Source organism: Mustela putorius, unplaced genomic scaffold (assembly GCF_011764305.1).
Source record: "Mustela putorius furo isolate JIRA1106 unplaced genomic scaffold, ASM1176430v1.1 tig00000910_pilon_pilon_pilon, whole genome shotgun sequence".
Taxonomy (NCBI): Eukaryota; Metazoa; Chordata; class Mammalia; order Carnivora; family Mustelidae; genus Mustela; species Mustela putorius.
The window spans coordinates 258,129-276,908 of record NW_025421513.1 but is presented as its reverse complement, the minus strand read 5'-3'; the positions used below and the strand labels follow the sequence as shown (position 1 = coordinate 276,908).

Sequence of the window (18,780 nt, the reverse complement as noted above, 5' to 3'; positions counted from 1 at the left end):
AAAGCTAAATTTTAGTTAAATTTTGTGATCTTACTTTATCGACTATTATGGTCTTCACTGAATCATAATCCTCCAATGATTGGGAATTGGGCAAGAGGAAGAGCTCCCAAAAAAGGGAAGCAAAATGTTCTACTTCATTTGATTTTTCACATGTATTTACTTCATAATCTTGCTTTTTAGATGGTTTGACCTTTGTTTCTTTTTTATATTAAAGCTGCCTAATGCTAAAAGTACTCATTTCCCCATGTGTTACTTTTATTACACTGATCTTTACTTATAAGGAAGTACTTTTTTAGGATTTAATGTAAAGGCACAGCTTTTATATATTTAAAAAAAACATGGCTATTAAATAGTAACTTTATTTGTAAGGTGAAAGTTTGTGAATGTTGTGTTATGATATATACATTTAAAAGTTATATTTAGTTATTGTTGCTGATTTGAGCTTCATATAATATTTATGGTTGATTTTTAATGCTCCAAATACGTTAAAGTTTTCTAGAGTTAATATTAAGTAATTAAAATTACATTTTAATTTAATGATGACTTCCAGTAATGTTTTCTTTATATGCTTTTTGGTCTTTAGCAGATTTATTTTCATGTTATTTAAGTAAACACAAAAGACACACTCCTAAATAAAATTTATAATATTTAGTTTTAGCATTTCCTTATATTTTACATTTTCTTTATTTTTATTACGTTATGTCAACTCTATTGTAATTAATTCTTTTCCATGATTTCATGTTGCAGTTCAGTTTCATATTGCCCACTTGTATGAAACCCAGGTAAGTGTTTTAACTAAATAACAAAATCTTACAACAAAATCCTCTTCATGCTCTAAGTGAAATGAATTTTATAAGGGAATTTCATGCTTTAATTGAAATAATCCATTTGATTGATTTCTCAGCATATACTCCTGCATATATTTAATATAATCATATGTATATATTTATACTTATTACATGTATTGCAATATTGCTTAGTGAAAAAGATATGAAGGTATTTGAGGTTTGTTTTCAATGTGTGTATAGTGTTTGTACTACCTCCAATTCACTGTAATTTAATAAATTCTCCAGACACTCTGCTTGCTGAATACTAGAAACTGTCTTTTAATATGGTTTGTCTCTAAACTTAAATCATTTGCATGCTGTGAAATGACTCTACTTCAGTTTTATACCATCTGATATTAATGTATAATTTATTTTACAAAATGTGGATGTTTATTTTTTTATTTAAAATCAGTTAATTTACATATAGAATATTATTAGTTGCAGAGGTATAGTTTGGTGATTCATCAGTCCTGTGGGACATGAGTGCACATTACATCACACGCTCTCCTTAGTGTCCATCACCTATTTATCCCAGCCCCCAAACTCCCTCCAGCAACACTCAATTTGTTTCCTATGATTCAGTGTTTCTTATGGTTTGTCTCCCTCTCTGCTTTTGTCTTTTATTTTTCTCTCCTTTCCCCTGTGCTAATTCTGTTTTGTATCTTAAATTCCACATATTAGTGAAATCATAATGATAATTGTCTTTCTCTGATTGAGTTCTTTCCCTTTGCATAATGCCTTCTAGTTCCATACAGGATGTTGCAAATGACAAGATTTTGTGGTTTTTGTTTTGCTTTGTTTGTTTTGGATATTGAGTAATACTGCTGTATGTATGCCACATCTTTATCCATTCTTTTGTCTATGGACATTTGGGCCCTTTCCATGGTTTGGCTATTGTGGACATTGTTGCTATAAACATTGGGTGTGTGTGCCCCTTCACATCACCACCAGTAGGTATTTACCCTAAAGATACAAATCTTCACAAAAAGATGCAAAAAGATACTTTACAAAAAAGATTTTTTATAAAGATTTGTATCTTTAGGGTAAGTAGTAGGTATTAGTGCAGTTGCTGGGGGGTAGGGTAGCTTTATGTTAAATGTTCTGAGGAGCCTCCATATTGTTCCAGAATAGTTGTGCCAGCTTGTGCTCCCACCAGCAATATAAGAGAGTTCCTCTTTCTCCACATCCTTGCCAACGACTGGTTTCCTCACTTGTTAACTTTGTTTGTGGATGTTTATAATAAGACATTATTTTAGAATAGTTTCCTGTGTTTTTGTGTAATACTGAAATGCCTTAAAACATCTTAATATTATTAGGCCACTTATGGTCGGCATGCCTTTCTTTTTAATCCTTTTAATGATATAACTAGAGTGTTTTCTAGTTTTTGCCTTTTCCAGAATGTTATATTTGGAAGCATAGCATATTTACCCTTTTCAGATGAGCTTTTTTCATTTAATGTGCATTTCAGTTTCCTTTATTTCTTCATGGCTTGATAGCTCAGTTCTGTTTATCTCTGAATAATATTTTATTCTTTGGATGGACTAAAGTTTATTAATACATTGACCCCATGAAGGATATCAAATTGTGGCAATTATGTATGAAGCTGTGAAAAGCATTTTGGCCCTTCATAAATGTCACTCATCCCCTCTATACCTAATATAATGAGACAAAGTTTTTCTCATGGAAAGGTACTGAATTTTGTGAAACTGTTTAAAATTTTGTCAGGTGCTGAATCTTTTAATTTTTTTCTGCATCAATACAGCCAACCATGTATTCCTTTCTAGTTCTTTATTTTACCTAATCTCTGGTAACCCCCATTCTACCTTATATCTTTGAATTTGTGTATTCTAGATGCCTGCTACAAATAGAGTCATGCTGTATTTGTTTTCTTGTGTCTTGCTTGTTTTACCTACATCACCTTGAAGGTTATCCATGTCTAGCATGTATCAGAGCTTTGTTAGTATTTGTGGATGAATAATATATTTTGTTTCCCCTTGTGGGTGAATGCAGGTTAATTTTACCTTGAGGCAGTTGTAAGTAATGCTGCTATAAAAATTGGAGTACAAATATCTGAAACACTGTTTTCAGTGCTTCTAGGTATATACCTGCTAGAATTGCTGGGTCAAATGATAAGTTTATGTTTAATCTTATGACCAAACCATTTTATATTTCTGTGCGCACAGCATACAGCATTACACAGTGTTCATATTTCTCCCCATCCTGCCTGGTTATTTTCTGTATTTTTACCTGCATTATGGTTTTGAAATTACATTTTATTGTAATACTGATTTTCATTTCCAGTTAACTATTGGTTTTGATGGTTATTTCATGTGCTTATTGGGCATGTGCATGGAGAAATGTTTACTCAAGTCCTGTGACAATTTGTGATGGGGTTAATTTTTTGTTGTTGTTGTTGTTGTTGAGTTGTTAGGCATTCTTTATATCCCCTGAACATTGATCCATTGAGATATGTTATTTGCAAATATTGTCTCCCCTTCTGTATATTTTTTATCTCTTTTGGGATTTGCACCATCCTCATAGTAACCTTTTCATTTACAAAAGTTTTAATATATTTTTAATAAAGTCCAATTTATCAATGTTGACTATAAGGTTGTCATAAATATAAATGTAAAATCTGAAGTCATAAAGACTTTCCATTCTGTTTTCTTCTAAGAGTTTATAGTTCTATCTCTTACATATAGGACTTGAATTCATTTTTAGTTTATTTTTCCTTTCTTTTCTACTTTTTTTTCCAGAGTGAGTGAAAGCAAGCAGAAGCTGGGGAGGTGGAGAGGGAGGGAGAGATAAAGAGGGAGAGACCCTGAGATCATGAACTGAGCCAAAGTCAAGAGTCAGACACTTAACCACTAATCCAACTGGGCGCTCCATTTTTAGTTTATTTTTCTAAGGTGTAAGAAAAGTGGCAACTTACTAATTTCCATGTGGATATTGAGTTCACAACTTGTTGAAAAACTGTCCTTTCTCCATTGAATGCTCTTGGCACCCCCGTAGAGAATCAGTTTACCTGATATTGTGAGTTTATTTCTAGGGTCTAAAGTCTGTTCCATTTGTCTGTTTGTGGGTGCATTGTTATTCTGATACCATACTGTTTTGATTATTATCGTTTTGTTATCTTTTGAAAGCAAAAGATAAAACACAGGAACTTGGGGCACCTGGGTGGCTCAGTGGGTTAAAACTCTGCCTTCGGGGCGCCTGGGTGGCTCAGCGGGTTAAAGCCTCTGCCTTCGGCCCAGGTCATGATCCCAGGGTCCTGGGATCAAGGCCCGCATCGGGCTCTCTGCTCAGTGCAGAGCCTGCTTCTCTCTCTCTTTCTCTGCCTGCCTCTCTCCCTACTTGTGTTCTCTGTCAAATAAATAAATAAAATCTTTAAAAACAAACAAACAAAAAAAACACCTCTGCCTTCGGCTCAGGTCATGATCCCAGGGTCCTGGGATCGAGCCCCGCCCGGCAGGGAGCCTGCTTCCTCCTCCCTCTCTCTCTGCTCACCTCTCTGCCTACTTGTGATCTCTGTCAAATAAAATCTTAAAAAAAAAAAAAAAAGCCACACAGGAATTTATGAAAGAAAGTTAAGTTTTAAACTCAGGATATGTAATTCTTCCAATTTTTGTTTGTTTTCCTGAGATAGTTTGACTTTGAGGTCAAACTCCATATGGTTTTAGGAGGTATTTAAAAAAGAAATCTCTTTAGTAAGTGCCGTAATCTTTTGTTAGGGATTGCAGTGAATCTGTAAATTGCTTTATGTAGTGTTGTCATTTTAATATTAAGAATTTCAAACTACGAATACAGTATTTCTTTCCACTTACGTCTGGTTGTTTGAACACTTCGGCAGTATTATTTACAGTTTATTGTGCTAAAAAACATGAGACCTACCCTGTTTATATTTTAAGTGTACAGTGTGCTACTGTTGACTGTTTGTGCACTCATATAGATCTAATAACCAGAGCATATTTAATTTTCTAAACTGCATTCTTTTCCATTGATAAATAATTCCCTATGACTACTTTATTTCAGCCCATCAGTCATCATTCCATTTTTAAGTCTATGAATTTGACTATTTTGTGTATCTAATATAAATGTAATCATGCAGTATTTGTCTATGACTGGTTTATTTCACTTACCATAATGTCTTATGTAAATAGAACCCTCAGTAGTAAAATTCTTTTTAAGTAAATTTAAGGAGATGAGAGATTCGTATACTGAGAGTAAAAACATTGATGTAAGAAGACTAGCAAATAGAAAAATATCCTGTGTTTATTGTTTGGAAACTATTATTAAATTGTACACATAGTTTTCACTCACTTCTGTGGGTTTTTGTTAATGAATTCAAAATTGGTTTACAGATTACCTTCCATTTCTATGAAAATCTCAATAGAATTTTTTAAAGCTGTAGGAAGAGTGATTTTCTAATTCCAGTGGAACTTAAGATAAAGATCACAAATATCTCTTGAGAAAGAACAAAGCTGAGAATACCACATTTCTTGATTTTAGATACAAAGCACCGAAAACAATATGTTCTTAGTGTACCACTGAAGCAGAATAGAGAGCCCTGGGTAAATCTAGAGGTCTGTGGATATTTGACAGAAGTGCCAGGAATACATAGTGAAGAGAATGGGGTGATTCAACAGTTCGTGTTAGGGAAATTGAATGTCTGTATGTAGAAGACTAAAATTGAAACCCTGTTTTGAACCCTTTTACACAGATGTCAACCCAAAGTGGGCTAAACCCTTAAAAAGAAGGTGGAACTAAATCTGTAGAACTCTTAGATGAATACTTCTAAGAGCTGCTTTTAAGAGCTTCACAATCCTGGTCTTGGCAGTGGTATTGTGCATATGATACCAGAAGCACAGGTAACAAAACAAAATCAGTTGTTAAGCCACATCAAATTATTATTATTTTTTTAAGATTTTAAAAATTATTTTAAGATTTTTTTTTATTTAAAAGACTTTAAAATCTTAAAAGAAAATAATTTGATGTGGCCTAACAACTGAGAGAGTGAGAGAGGGCAAGGAGTTGGGAGGAGAGGAGAAGCAGGCTCCCCACTGAGCGGTGAGCCCAATGTGGGACTCGATTCCAGTACTGGGGGATCATGATCTGTGCTGAAGGCAGATGCTTAATCCATTGAGCCACCCAGGTTCCCAGGACCACGTCAGATTAAAAGGCTGCCAGGGTGGCTCAGTCGCTTAAGCTCCTGACTCTTGAGTTTGGTTCAGGTCATGATCTCAAAATTGTGATATTGATCCAGCTTTGGGCTTTGCACTCTGGATGGGGAGGATGGTCTGCTTGAGATTCTTTGCCTCTGCATATCCCCCTGCTTGTGTTTAAGATTCTTTTCCTTCTGCCATCCCCCTGCTTGTGCAGTGCATGAGCATTCTTTTTCCTCTCAAATAAATAAATCTTTTTTAAAAAACTCTTTTACATAGCAAAAGAAATAATCCACAGAGTGATAAGATAGGTAACAGAATAGGAGAAAATATTTGCAATCCATTTAATACAATAAGGGATTAATCTTGCAAATATATAAAAAATAAATAGAACTCAACAGCAGAAGAAATCTAGTAACTGGGTTTTAAAATGGGTTAAGTATTTGCATAGAAATTTCTCTGTGGAAAACATGTAATGAAACAATGCTTACTGTCACTAGTCAGGGAAATTTAAATAAAAACCATAGTGAGGTATCATTTAAATCTGTGTGGACATTATAATAAAAAACTAAAAGCAAATGTTGGCTAGGATGGAGAGTAATTGGAACGTGGTACGCTGTTGGGATGGCAAAAATGGGGTAGAAAACCAGTATATAAAGATGAAATAATAATATAATATTTATATATTTATAATAATATAAATAATAATATGAAAACTAGTATATAAGATTTCTTCAAAAAAGCTACCACAGGGTACAATAATCTCACATTTGGGTATTTATCCAGAAGATTTGCAATCAGAATTTCAAAGAGATATTTGCAATCCTGTGTTCACTGTAGCACTATTCCTAATAGCCAGTGTGGGAACAGTTATTGACTGCTAAATATAATGTTCTTTCACAAATGAACGGAGCAAGAAAATTTGGTGTTCTATACATGTCTTTCATATTCTCAGTAAATTTTTCTGAAAAGTTTTTTTGAAGATTTTATTTATTTATTTAACAGAGGTTGCAGGTAGGCAGAGAGAGAGAGGGGACTGCCTCCCGAGGACTCTCAGATCATGACCTGAGCCGAAGGCGGAGGCATTAGCCATTACTGAGCCACCCAGGCACCCCTAAATTTTTTTTTAAGTAGAATTGTTTTCTGAATTTCATTTTTGGATCATTCTTTACCTAGTGGGTAGTGTGCAACTGATATTTGGTTATTAATTTTATATCCTGTAACTGATAAATTTGACTTGGGTTTTTTGTGGGGAAGTCTTTATCAATGTATGTATGGGCATCTTTGTGGATGTAGAGTTGGTGTCTGTATATCTGTACATACACCTATGATAGAAATAAAAACTGATCTTTTTTTCTTTTAAGATTATTGTTTTTGGTCACATTTGGTTAGGGAAGAAACTCAGAATTATTAGCTTCAATGTATACATTTATTTGAATTAGTCATGTTGCTCTGCTCATTTAATACTAATATGCCTGAAATGACATTTTTATCCTTTTGTTATTATGCTTACAAAATGACATTGCTTTTCCAAGTACATTCAAGATACAATGCTTTAACTGATGAATCTCTAAACTCTGCCTCTGATACTAATAATACATTAATATGTTGATTAATTGAATTTAAAGTTTTAAAATGATGGTGTTTTGTAATTTTCTGTTAGTTTTTCCTGTTATGGAGGAGTTGTATTAAACACGAACACGCTAATAGTAATAGAGTTTAGTCTTATTAGTACTTTTTTGGGAGAACTGTGGCCATGGACTCACTTAGAAATTTACCTGTACCTTAAGTATCATGAGCATTATTTGTATCATAACTGTGGACAAGGGTTAGGTCTTTAACCATGTGTATGTGTTTTTCAAGAATATTTTCAACAAGAGAGATGTATAAAGATAAAATGTTACCTACATTCCTCTTGTGTTAGGTTTTGTAAAACACAGTAGTACTTAAATGTATTTGCTTTATACTTTGAATATTTGGAAGTTTCCCCAGTTAGTTATACATTTGCTAATAGAATACTTGTACAAACAAACAAACAAAAACTTGTACAGCTTTGTGAGTGTTATTATATAATGTATAAGGTTGAAGTTAACTCTATTTGTAATTGTTGGGATATAGTAGATTTTTTAAATGTATTTTGTTGACACCCTGTTATATTGAAAGTTAATTTTATCAGCTCTTAGTTGTTCTGCAACATAGCTGTCCAGGGTTGAAGAAATATTCCATTAATAATTTACTTTGTACATTCAATTATTTTTTTTATTACAGAAACTTTGTATTATCTAAATTCATATAGTACAGATTCTTTATAGCATACATTTTAGTGTTCTTACTGTTTCAATACTTGAAAAGTTAATTAAATCATGTCATCAATTCCTTATTAAAATCTTTATTTTTATTTAAAGATTTATCCTTTTTTCTTTGACTTCTTTTCTACTTTAGAGGAAATATCATTCTGCAAAAGAAGCCTATGAACAACTGTTACAGACAGAAAACCTACCTATACAAGTAAAAGCAATTGTTTTACAACAGTTAGGTATATAAAAATTTATTTTCTACTATAGATTCCTTTAATTACAGATGTTCGGGTGATTAGTGGGTGCGATTGGAACTCTTCTGCATTAACGGTCCCTTTTTATTTGAAATTATTCATTAAGGTTAATGATAACGTGTGTTAATTTGAGATTTTATTTAAAATACTTTATATTGTAAGTGTTCTTCTATAACTATTATTCCCTTTCTTCTTCTGTCCAGAATTGATTTATACCCACTATCTAACACAATCCATCTCAAAAACCTATCAAACTTCAGTGCTTCAGTGCAACTAGTCTTTCTAAACTCTTAGTATTAACCTCTTGTACTTGATCTCTGGAGTAAGTTTGATTACTTTCATGTGCATACCGCTTTATGAAGTTAATAAATTGACATCTTTCACACAGCTTCTGAGTGGCTGTTGTGCTTCTTTTCATAGACTTACTCACAATATGAATTAGTGGAACTATGGCATCTAAAAATTATAGAATATTTCACTCTGTACGGTCTACAGCATTTCTTAAAATTTTATGCTTTTCATAACAAAATCTAATGTTTAATGTGAAGTTAACATTGTTATTTCTTAGAAGATAATAATGAATATTCCTTAGTAATTCATATTATTAGTTACTCATCATGTCTGTTTTATATTTTGGTTGGAGTTTGTATTTGTTTTCACTGTCCCTATTCAGTTTTGAACAAATAATTCTAAATTTTAATGAAGTTTGTTGATATTATGGGTGTATTCATAATGTCATTTTATTATTCTTTCTGTGTCAAAGTAATTAAGCATAGTTTTCCCTTAGTGTGGTATTTTTGCAAAGGTAATTTTATACACTTCTTTAGACTCAAAACTAAAACTCTGGTTTCTTTTGTCTTAAATGTAAATTTAATATATTTTGTCATGTTCTGGTTTTTCCATTATCTCTCTTTTTCTGTTTATGTAATTCTGAACCTGTTTATTAAGCAGGCACTCTGTACTGCTCTTACTGCTCTTCGAACTCATTATTCATTAGTTTTTCATAAACCTTGGAGAGTGTTTATTGTTTTTGTTTTTGGTTAAATACTGTATTTAGAATGTTGATGAAAATACCCAGTATTAATAAGATACAGAGCCTAACTCTCTAAGATTTTTAAAAATTATTTAGCTGATGTATCTTTTTTGATTATGTAAGCTTTTATATATTTATTCCTTAGATATCAGTATTGGCTTGCTACTTGTTTTAATATTCAAAGGAAAAGTAAATTAATCATCTTTATAATTTTGGTGTATAGGATGGGATTTTTTAAAAAATTAAATTTGCAAAAGGAAAATCCAGGGCTACTAATTTAGTGTCAGTGCATTGCCCTAAATAAATTAAATTTCTCTCAGCTTTTTAAGAGCCCTGAGTGGCATTGACTGTACCTTTTTGAGTGAGGTAGACTTTCCTATAGCTATCTTTGGTAGTTTTAAATTTGGGGGAAGTTTGAAACCTGATTATAAAATGTACAGAAGGGATTTTATTTGTGTTTTTCATGATATTCTTAACAGTGGAAAAATAGTTGGATCTTGGGTAAATGCTTATAATTTTTAAATTATAGGATGGATGCATCATAATGTGGATCTACTGGGAGACAAGGCCACCAAGGAAAGCTATGCGATTCAGTATCTCCAGAAGTCTTTGGAGGCAGATCCTAATTCTGGACAGTCTTGGTATTTTCTTGGAAGGTGAGATTAGACATTTGAATTGTGTGGCGTAGAGTTAATTTATAATTTAAAATGTTAGTTTATATAATATCTGCTTTTTATTATAAATACATGATAGCCGATTCTTTTTTTTTTTTAAAGATTTTATTTATTTATTTGACAGAGAGAGATCACAAGTAGGCAGAGAGGCAGGCAGAGAGAGAGAGAGGAGGAAGCAGGCTCCCGGCTGAGCAGAGAGCCCGATATGGGACTCGATCCTAGGACCCTGAGATCATGACCTGAGCCGAAGGCAGTGGCTTAACCCACTGAGCCACCCAGGCACCCCCGATAGTCGATTCTTGATTGGTAAAATTGGATCACTCTAAATTTGGTGCTTTTAGTGAGAAATTCTTACATTTTTATTTTTACCTTGTTTTTATGGTCCTTGCATTACAGTTAGTTTTTGAAGTATTAAACAGTTTTCAAGAGACATGAGATACTTTTTTTTTTTTTTTAATATTTTATTTATTTATTTGACAGAGAGAGATCACAAGTAGGCAGAGAGGCAGGCAGAGAGAGAGAGGAGGAAGCAAGCTCCCTGCTGAGCAGAGAGCCCGATGCGGGACTCGATCCAAGGACCCCGAGATCATGACCTGAGCTGAAGGCAGTGGCTTAACCCACTGAGCCACCCAGGCACCCGAGACATCAGATACTAATCAGTAATAGTGTTTTTCAATTCCATATTTAATTTTGTCCCCTTTGTTATTCCTGTCATTTTAATGTATTTAGTTGATGTTTCATTTTTATCCTCCCTGATAACCTATGGTAAAATTCATTTGAATAGTTTGAGGTATCAATTTTCATTTCACATAAATGAAAATATTAGATCTGTCAGGTTGATTTTCTCAGAGTTACATACTTAATTGTCTCACTTTGATTTAATTATAAATTTCACCTGATTCTTTTTCTTTCTTTCTTTCTTTCTTCTTCTTCTTCTTCTTCTTCTTTTTTTTTTTTTTTTTTTTTAAAGATTTTACTTATTGGGTGCCTGAGTGGCTCAGTTCGTTTAGCATCTGTCTAACTCAGGTAATTTTCCCAGGGTTCTGGGATCAAGCCCCACATTGGGCTCCCTGCTGAGGAGCCTACTTCTCCTTCTTCTAGTTCTCCCTCCCCCTGCCACTCCTGCTTGTGCTTTCTCTCTGTCCAATAAATAAATAAAAATTTTTTTAAAAGATTAAAAAAAATGTTTTTAAACAATTTTTTTAAAAATAGATTTTACTGGGCGCCTGGGTGGCTCAGTGGGTTGGGCCGCTGCCTTTGGCTCAGTCATGATCTCAGGGTCCTGGGATCCAGTCCTGTGTCAGGCTCTCTGCTCAGCAGGAAGCCTGCTTCCTCCTCTCTCTCTGCCTGCCTCTCTGCCTACTTGTGATCTCTCTCTGTCAAATAAATAAATTAAAAAAAAATAAATTTTACTTATTTGAGAGAGTGCACAAGTGGTGGGGAGGGGCAGAGGGAAAGGGAAGGGCAGAGGGAAAGGAAGGAGCCAGCTTGCCAATAAGCAGGGAACCTGATGTAGGGCTAGATCCCAGGACTCCCAAGATCATGACCTTGGTGAAGGCAGATGCTTAACCAACAGAACAATCCAGGTGCCCCTCATCTGATTATTTTTTACATGGAGCACTTTGAGAAACTTCATCATGAAATCTAATTCAGATTTAGTTTTTATTTGTTTGTTTTAAAGATTTTATTTATTTATTTGACAGAGATCACAAGTAGGTAGAGAGGCAAGGCAGAGAGAGAGGAGGAAGCAGGCTCCCTGCCAAGCAGAGAGCCTGATACGGGACTTGATCCCAGGACCTTGAGATCATGACCTGAGCTGAAGGCAGAGGTTTAACCCACTGATCCACCCAGGCGCCCTAGATTTAGTGGGGTTTTTTTGTTTTTAAGATTTATATTTTTATTTGACAGAGAGAGCGATGAAATTTGACTTCTAATGGTTTTTTGGGTTAGTACTGTTACTACTATAGATTTTAGGAGTGGAAATAATTTGATAAAGGATAAGAATCTGTAGCATAATATGCACTATGCATAGCTTTTTAATATAAAAAGTTATAATTCTTTAATTACAAATATAAACAATTTAAAATGAAATATATTTGAAATTAACATTTAAATAATGATATACTTCTCTATGTAATTGAGAACAGTATTCCACAGAGGGCTTTGCCCATAGATACCTGATATTAAAACATGGACCTGTGGTTTATTTTTAACTTTATGGATAAAATGATCTGAATGTGCAGAACATTTTCTTGACTTCTCAAATAGAAGATATTAATCTTTTGCGGGCTCAGGATTATCATTTCAAACAGTAATTATTTTCAGTCTTACTTTTTTCTGTGATTTTTATAGTTTTGCTTTTTTGCTCTCATCTGCTGTCTTCTAATGTATTATTTTAATTGGCTTTATTGCTACAGAAATAAGTTTGCAAAAATATATTCTGAAATTCATTAAAGCTTTGAGAATCTCATTGTCAGTAGAATTCATAGAGAAATACTATTGACACTAGTATTTCAGAGACTTTCATTTGTTAACTACTGCTTCAAAAATGTGTTGCGTATTGTTGCTTATTGCTTGGTGTATGGCTGTAAAAGTGAGATGGTGGGCATCTGTATGGGTCTTTCGAATGTGTGTCTCCCTTTCCCGACTCTGGTTGTGATCCTGGGATTCAGGGATTTAGCGGAGAGCCCACCTCTCCCTATTCCTCTGCAGCTCCCCATGCCTGTGCACTCTGTCTCTTTCTCTCTCTCAAGTAAATAAAAATACACCCCCTCCAATAAAAAGGTGAGATGGTGATATCGTAATATGGTTATTTTACACATAGGGGAAATGAGTCCAGAGAAGTAAACTGGTTTCCTTAAGTAATATCACAGAAAAGTAGTAAATGTCACAGAAAGAGCTGGAACTGCAGAGGTGTAACTGAAGTTTACTTGGTGCTCCTTTTATTACAGGTCGGTCAACCTTAAAGGAACCTAAACAAGTTGTATTAGGGGTACAGTTGTTTTGACTGGACTTAGACTTGGGCATATTGACATTCTCTCGTGACTTTTTAAAAAGGGGGCATGAAAATGCATGTTTCCGAAATTATTTCTTACTTCTCCTGGCGTTTAGGTGAATGTGTTAGATAATCTGAAATTTTGTTTTGTTTAAAAATATATTTTTCTAATGCTATTCACATCATCTCTGATGTCTGTCCCTGTTTCCAGTTACTGCTAACTCCCTTTTTAATTCTCTGTCCAACAGAGATTTTATGCACTCTCTAAAATGACTCTGTCTGTTTCCTTTACTGGTGTTTCTTCTGTCTGTCAGCCCACAAATTAGTCATCTTTCATGTTTATTTCTCCTCACTTCTTACAGGCATCCTATTCTTAGGCCTCTTTTCATTTGGGTGAATTGCAAATTAAGATTTGAAAGTCTTAAGGTTCTGAACTTGTTTCATATCCACTTATGTTTCCTGAACATTAGAAATGTACACACCAAAATATCTTTTAAAACCTCGTTTATTGGGGCACTTGGGAGACTCAGTTGGTTAAGCATCTTCCTTCGGCTCAGATCATGATCTTAGATTCTGGGATTAATCTCCAAATCAGGCTCCCTGCTCAGCTGGGAGTCTGCTTCTCCCTCTTTCCCCTGCTTGTGCTCTCTCCCTATCTGTCTGTCTCTCTCAAATAAATTAAAGAAAACAATTTTTTAATGTTTTATTTATTTGAGAGGGAGAGAGAGAGCTTGATGGGGGTAGGGTGAGAGGGAGAAGCAAACTTTCCACTGAGCAGGGAACCTGACGAGTGGGGAGACTTGATCCTGGGACTCTGGGTTAATGATGTGAGCTAAAGGCAGTTACTCAAGCAACGGAGCCATCCAGGCGCCCCAATAAAAATCCTTTTAAAAAGTAAATAAAAGCTCATTTATCATATTCTTTCTTAGACTTGCTACTTTATTCATTTTTTACTTTATTCTTTTTCTTAATAATTTACTTTTTTTTAAAGATTTTATTTATTTATTTGACAGATCACAAGTAGGTAGAGGAGGAAGCAGGCTGATCAAGTTGATCAAAGTTGAATTTAAATTTTCCATTTGTAGACTAACATTTGTTTATATGAAATGCCTTTTATCATTTCTACTATAATCTGATTCCTAACCATTTGGGTTACATGAATTAAAATTTAAATCAGTAATAGTAGTGTTCTTCCTACACTGGCTGTACAGTTAAAGGTAATAAAACATTTCTTGCTATTTTGTATCCTACAAAGCCATAAGAAGTAATATTACCCAAAAAGTTCCTTTTTGGAAACATGTATTTAAATAATTTCTGTGTCTTAAGAAAACAAATGGAAAAACAAAATTACGGGCACCTGGGTGGCTCAGTGGGTAGGCCTCTGCCTGTGGCTCAAGTCATGGTTCCAGGGTCCTGGAATGGAGACCCCATCAAACTGCAGGCTCTATGGGCAGCTGGCTTCTTCCTCTCCATCACTTGTCTCTCTTGACTCATACACTTTCCCTCTCTCCCAAATAAATAAATATAATATTTTTAGAAGAAAAAACTTGAAGGTCTTGGGGCCCTTGGGTGGCTTAGTTGGTTAATGTCTGGCTCTTGGTTTTGGCTTAGGTCATGGTCTCAGGGTCCTGGGATGAAGCCCTACCTCAGGCTTCTGGCACGATGGGGAACCTGCTTTCTCTGCCTGCCTCTCTGCCTACTTGTGATCTCTCTCTCTCTGTCAAATAAATAAATAAAATCTTTAAAAAAAAATAAAAACAAATAAATAAAATCTTTATAAAAAAATAAAAACAAAATTACCTGTTGGGTATTTTCTACAGTCTAAATTTTTTTTTTCCAACACCTAACCTATTGAACAGTTTTTCTTTGATTCATTTTATATAAAGTTATATGGCTTGGGGTTTTATTTGTTGTTGTTTTTTTATTTTGTTTTGTTCTTGATTAGTTGGTTGTTTGATAAAGTCCCCATATACTGCTCTTTGCTTTTAATATTTTTAATATAACGGCTTTTTAAAAAACAGGATTAAAATGTAAGTTATTTAAAGTACCTAAATTGGGTGCCAGGGTGGCTCAGTCAGTTAAGTGTTTGACTCCTGATCTTAGCTCAGGGTCATCAAGTCAAGCCCCACTTGATTTATTTAAAAAAAAAATAATATAAAATACCTATTAAATTAGATAATTAAGATGGTTAATGCTGTTTTTCACATTCAGTTTGCTCAGTATTATTTGAAATTTTCATGAATTAAGGAATATTTGTTCTGAGTGCTGTAAGTTTATAAAGAATACAGACTGTTACCAATTTTTTTTTATTTATCCTTTAATCTTCATCTAAAGGAAACCTGAATACCAACTGCATATAGAGACCTGTGTGCTTTACTCTTGAATATTATGGCATTGAACAAATTGGTAATGATTTCAGTAGAGTTCGTTATAACGTGTTAACACTTAGAGGAAAGTTCATTTAATAACGAATTACAATGTATATTATAATTACATATTTTTGTGTATTTAAGCATGTACGTACACATACATATATAGTAGCCTTTTAGGTTTCTTTTGTTTCTATATATACATCATTTTGACAATAAGTGTAGTTAACTTAAATATCAATGGAATACCGTGTATGTATATGTATATAGACAAACGTGCGTGCGCGCCCTTGCGCGACACATACGTACACACACACACACACATCCCCGTTTGTCTATACCCATACCCAAATGCACATAATTTTTTTCTCTATTTCAGGTGTTATTCAAGTATTGGGAAAGTTCAGGATGCCTTTATATCTTATAGGCAATCTATTGATAAATCAGAAGCAAGTGCAGATACCTGGTGTTCCATAGGGTAAGCTTTCTGTATATAGAATTAATAGTATTTTCATAGATACACAAGTTCATTTTTAACATATGTAATGTACTGTGTATTACTATTACACTCTGTTTCAGACAGCTTATTCTTTCTCTTTTCAGTGTGCTTTATCAGCAGCAAAATCAACCTATGGATGCTTTACAGGCATATATTTGTGCTGTACAGTTGGATCATGGGCATGCAGCAGCCTGGATGGACCTAGGCACTCTCTATGAATCCTGCAACCAACCTCAGGATGCCATCAAATGCTACTTAAATGCAACTAGAAGCAAAAGTTGTAATAATATCCCTACACTTGCAGGAAGAATTAAATTTTTACAGGTAAAAAATTGAGATAGCTTATTTTAAAAGACTTTCCCATATGATAACTGTTATGAGGAGGGTGGCTGCAAAGTGTACCTATTTCGTTTGTTTTCATGTCAGTAACTTTTCTACATAATTTTTAATATTTTGTGATATTTTACTTTTCATTTAAAGTAAATGATGCAGTGCTTATGGTGTTCTTTTGCACATTTACTTCATTGATACACATTAATTTGCATGATTTTTCTGTGTGCTATCTACATCTTTAAGTCATAGCATTTTAGAGAAAAGAACACATCGTTTTCCACTCTTGATTGAAATTTCCTGTGAGATTTCTGAAAAAGAGAAAGTGGTTTTGTTCTGACTCACATGAGTATATTCTAGTTGCCCTTTTTATATGGAACATATAAAACCCCCAAATTTAGACTCTATTTTCTGTAAGAAATAAATACTTGTAACATTGAGGAAGATTTACTGGACTTGCTCTTACTCAAGTAGGCCTGTGTTAAATTTGCTTTTTACATAATTTTTCCTAGGCTCAGTTGTGTAACCTTCCACAAGGTAGTCTACAGAATAAAACTAAATTACTTCCTAGTATTGAGGAGGCATGGAGCCTACCAATACCCGCAGAGCTTACCTCCAGGCAGGGTGCCATGAACACAACACAGCAGGTGAGAAGTTGGGTTATCTTTGTAGGTGCCCAGCTTTAAGGGTTCTTTGCAATCTGTAGTGCTCAAAATTCTATTACTAAGTATATGATTGGCTTTTTTGTTTTTTAAATAAAAATTCTTCCAAATTATATGCAACGGATTTTATATCAAAATAAAACTTCCTTTGGGGCACTTGGCTGGCTCAGTCAAAAGAGCATGCGACGACTGCTCTTTGGGGCCATGAGTTCCAGCACCACCATTGGTGCAGAGATGACTAAAAAAAATAAATTTTATAAAGTAAAAATAAAACTTACTCTAAAATGGGAAGAAAGTTGGGGTACCGATTTCAAAACTTTTATGTATTCTCATAAATTCAAAAGGGTTTTTTCTTAAAGGGACTATTATACAGTGGTATATTAAAAATGAAAGTTCTTCAAATGAAGGTACACATTCCTACATTAATGATTCATTCAGTTTAATTTTTATCACTATCTGTGATGTCCGCATAAGTATGCAGCTTATAAGTTTTTTTAGGATGGATTATGAATATATGGAGCCATATTTTTTGTCTTACTTCTGTAATCCGTAGGCTTACAAAGCTCATCACCCAAACACTGAACCTGTTTTAGGCCTCAGTCAAATACCACTTTCACAGCAATCCTTGCCAGTGCATATGATTACTTCTAGCCAAGTAGATGGCCCATCCAGTCCTGCCAAGAAGAAAAGAACATCTAGTCCAACAAAGGTATATATCTATACTTAGAGATGTGGAAAATCCCAATCAAAAGTGAAACAGTGTCTGTGAAATTTTGCGTCATGTGTTTTCAACTTGTGTACATCAGAGAGTTAAAGATTTTCAGTTTTCCTGTTACCTAGAGAGCATTTTATATACCAGTTATGTAAGCATCATTTAAATTTAGAAGGAAGTGATAGATACTTGAACAAGTAATTTTATTCATTTCTTACTTTTATAAACTTAACACACTTTTATCCCACTTAATGGGCAGCTTTTTAGCTGTTCGAGACATGATTTACATAAGAGGCTTTTTAGGTGGAGGTAAAGAAGAGCATATGTTTCAAGTTAGAAAGCTTTCAAATTGATTATACATTTTAAATTATTTTTTAAATAATTTAAATAGATAAGTCCTGTATATGTATAAGTGTTCCAGTTACAGTCATTAATGTCTCACTTGTCATAACTATTAATGTATGAATTTAACTAAATACTCCTTAATTTCTTTAAATAAACTTTCCTCAGAATAGTTCTGAGAACGGGAATAGAACTGTTTCACTTAATCCAGTACAACTGCAAGTTCATTCATGGTATTTGACACCACAGAAATTACAGGTATGAAACACATATTTATCTGTCATCTATCTATCTATCTATCTGTGTATAGGTTTGTGTATATAATTTTTTTGTTGTTGTTTAAAAAAAAAATTCCAGGTAGTTTTGGGGTGCCGGGCTGGCTCAGTTGTTAAGCATCTGCCTTCAAGTCAAGTCATGATCTCAGGGCCCTGGCTGGAATTGAGCACCGGGTCAGACTCTTTGCTCAGCAAAGAGTCTGCTTCTCCTTCCTAATCTCCTTCTCTGCTCTCTCTCTCTCTCTCTCTCAAATAAATAAACAAAATCTTAAAAAAAAAAATTCCAGGTGGTTTTAACATACAGAGTTTCAGGTTTACAATATAGAGACTCAGCAGTTTCATAAATCAC

General features: G+C 34.0%; 1 protein-coding gene across 10 annotated transcripts in view; it reads left to right on the top strand.

The window, feature by feature from the left end:
• Nucleotides 1-18,780, top strand: part of LOC123393631 (lysine-specific demethylase 6A-like) — a 190,104-nt gene that overhangs the window by 107,434 nt on the left and 63,890 nt on the right. For 9 of the 10 annotated variants that reach the window (XR_006608467.1, XM_045086227.1, XM_045086224.1 and 6 more), the window contains 8 exons: nucleotides 748-782; nucleotides 8,432-8,525; nucleotides 10,103-10,229; nucleotides 15,991-16,089; nucleotides 16,215-16,434; nucleotides 16,953-17,087; nucleotides 17,656-17,811; nucleotides 18,325-18,414. Coding sequence is in view for 9 of the 10 variants with exons in the window: in XM_045086227.1 (XP_044942162.1) it covers nucleotides 748-782; nucleotides 8,432-8,525; nucleotides 10,103-10,229; nucleotides 15,991-16,089; nucleotides 16,215-16,434; nucleotides 16,953-17,087; nucleotides 17,656-17,811; nucleotides 18,325-18,414 (956 nt within the window). In the remaining variant the exon portion in view is untranslated. The remainder of the gene's footprint in view (nucleotides 1-747; nucleotides 783-8,431; nucleotides 8,526-10,102; nucleotides 10,230-15,990; nucleotides 16,090-16,214; nucleotides 16,435-16,952; nucleotides 17,088-17,655; nucleotides 17,812-18,324; nucleotides 18,415-18,780) is intronic. The other variant, XM_045086225.1, reaches the window with a different exon arrangement.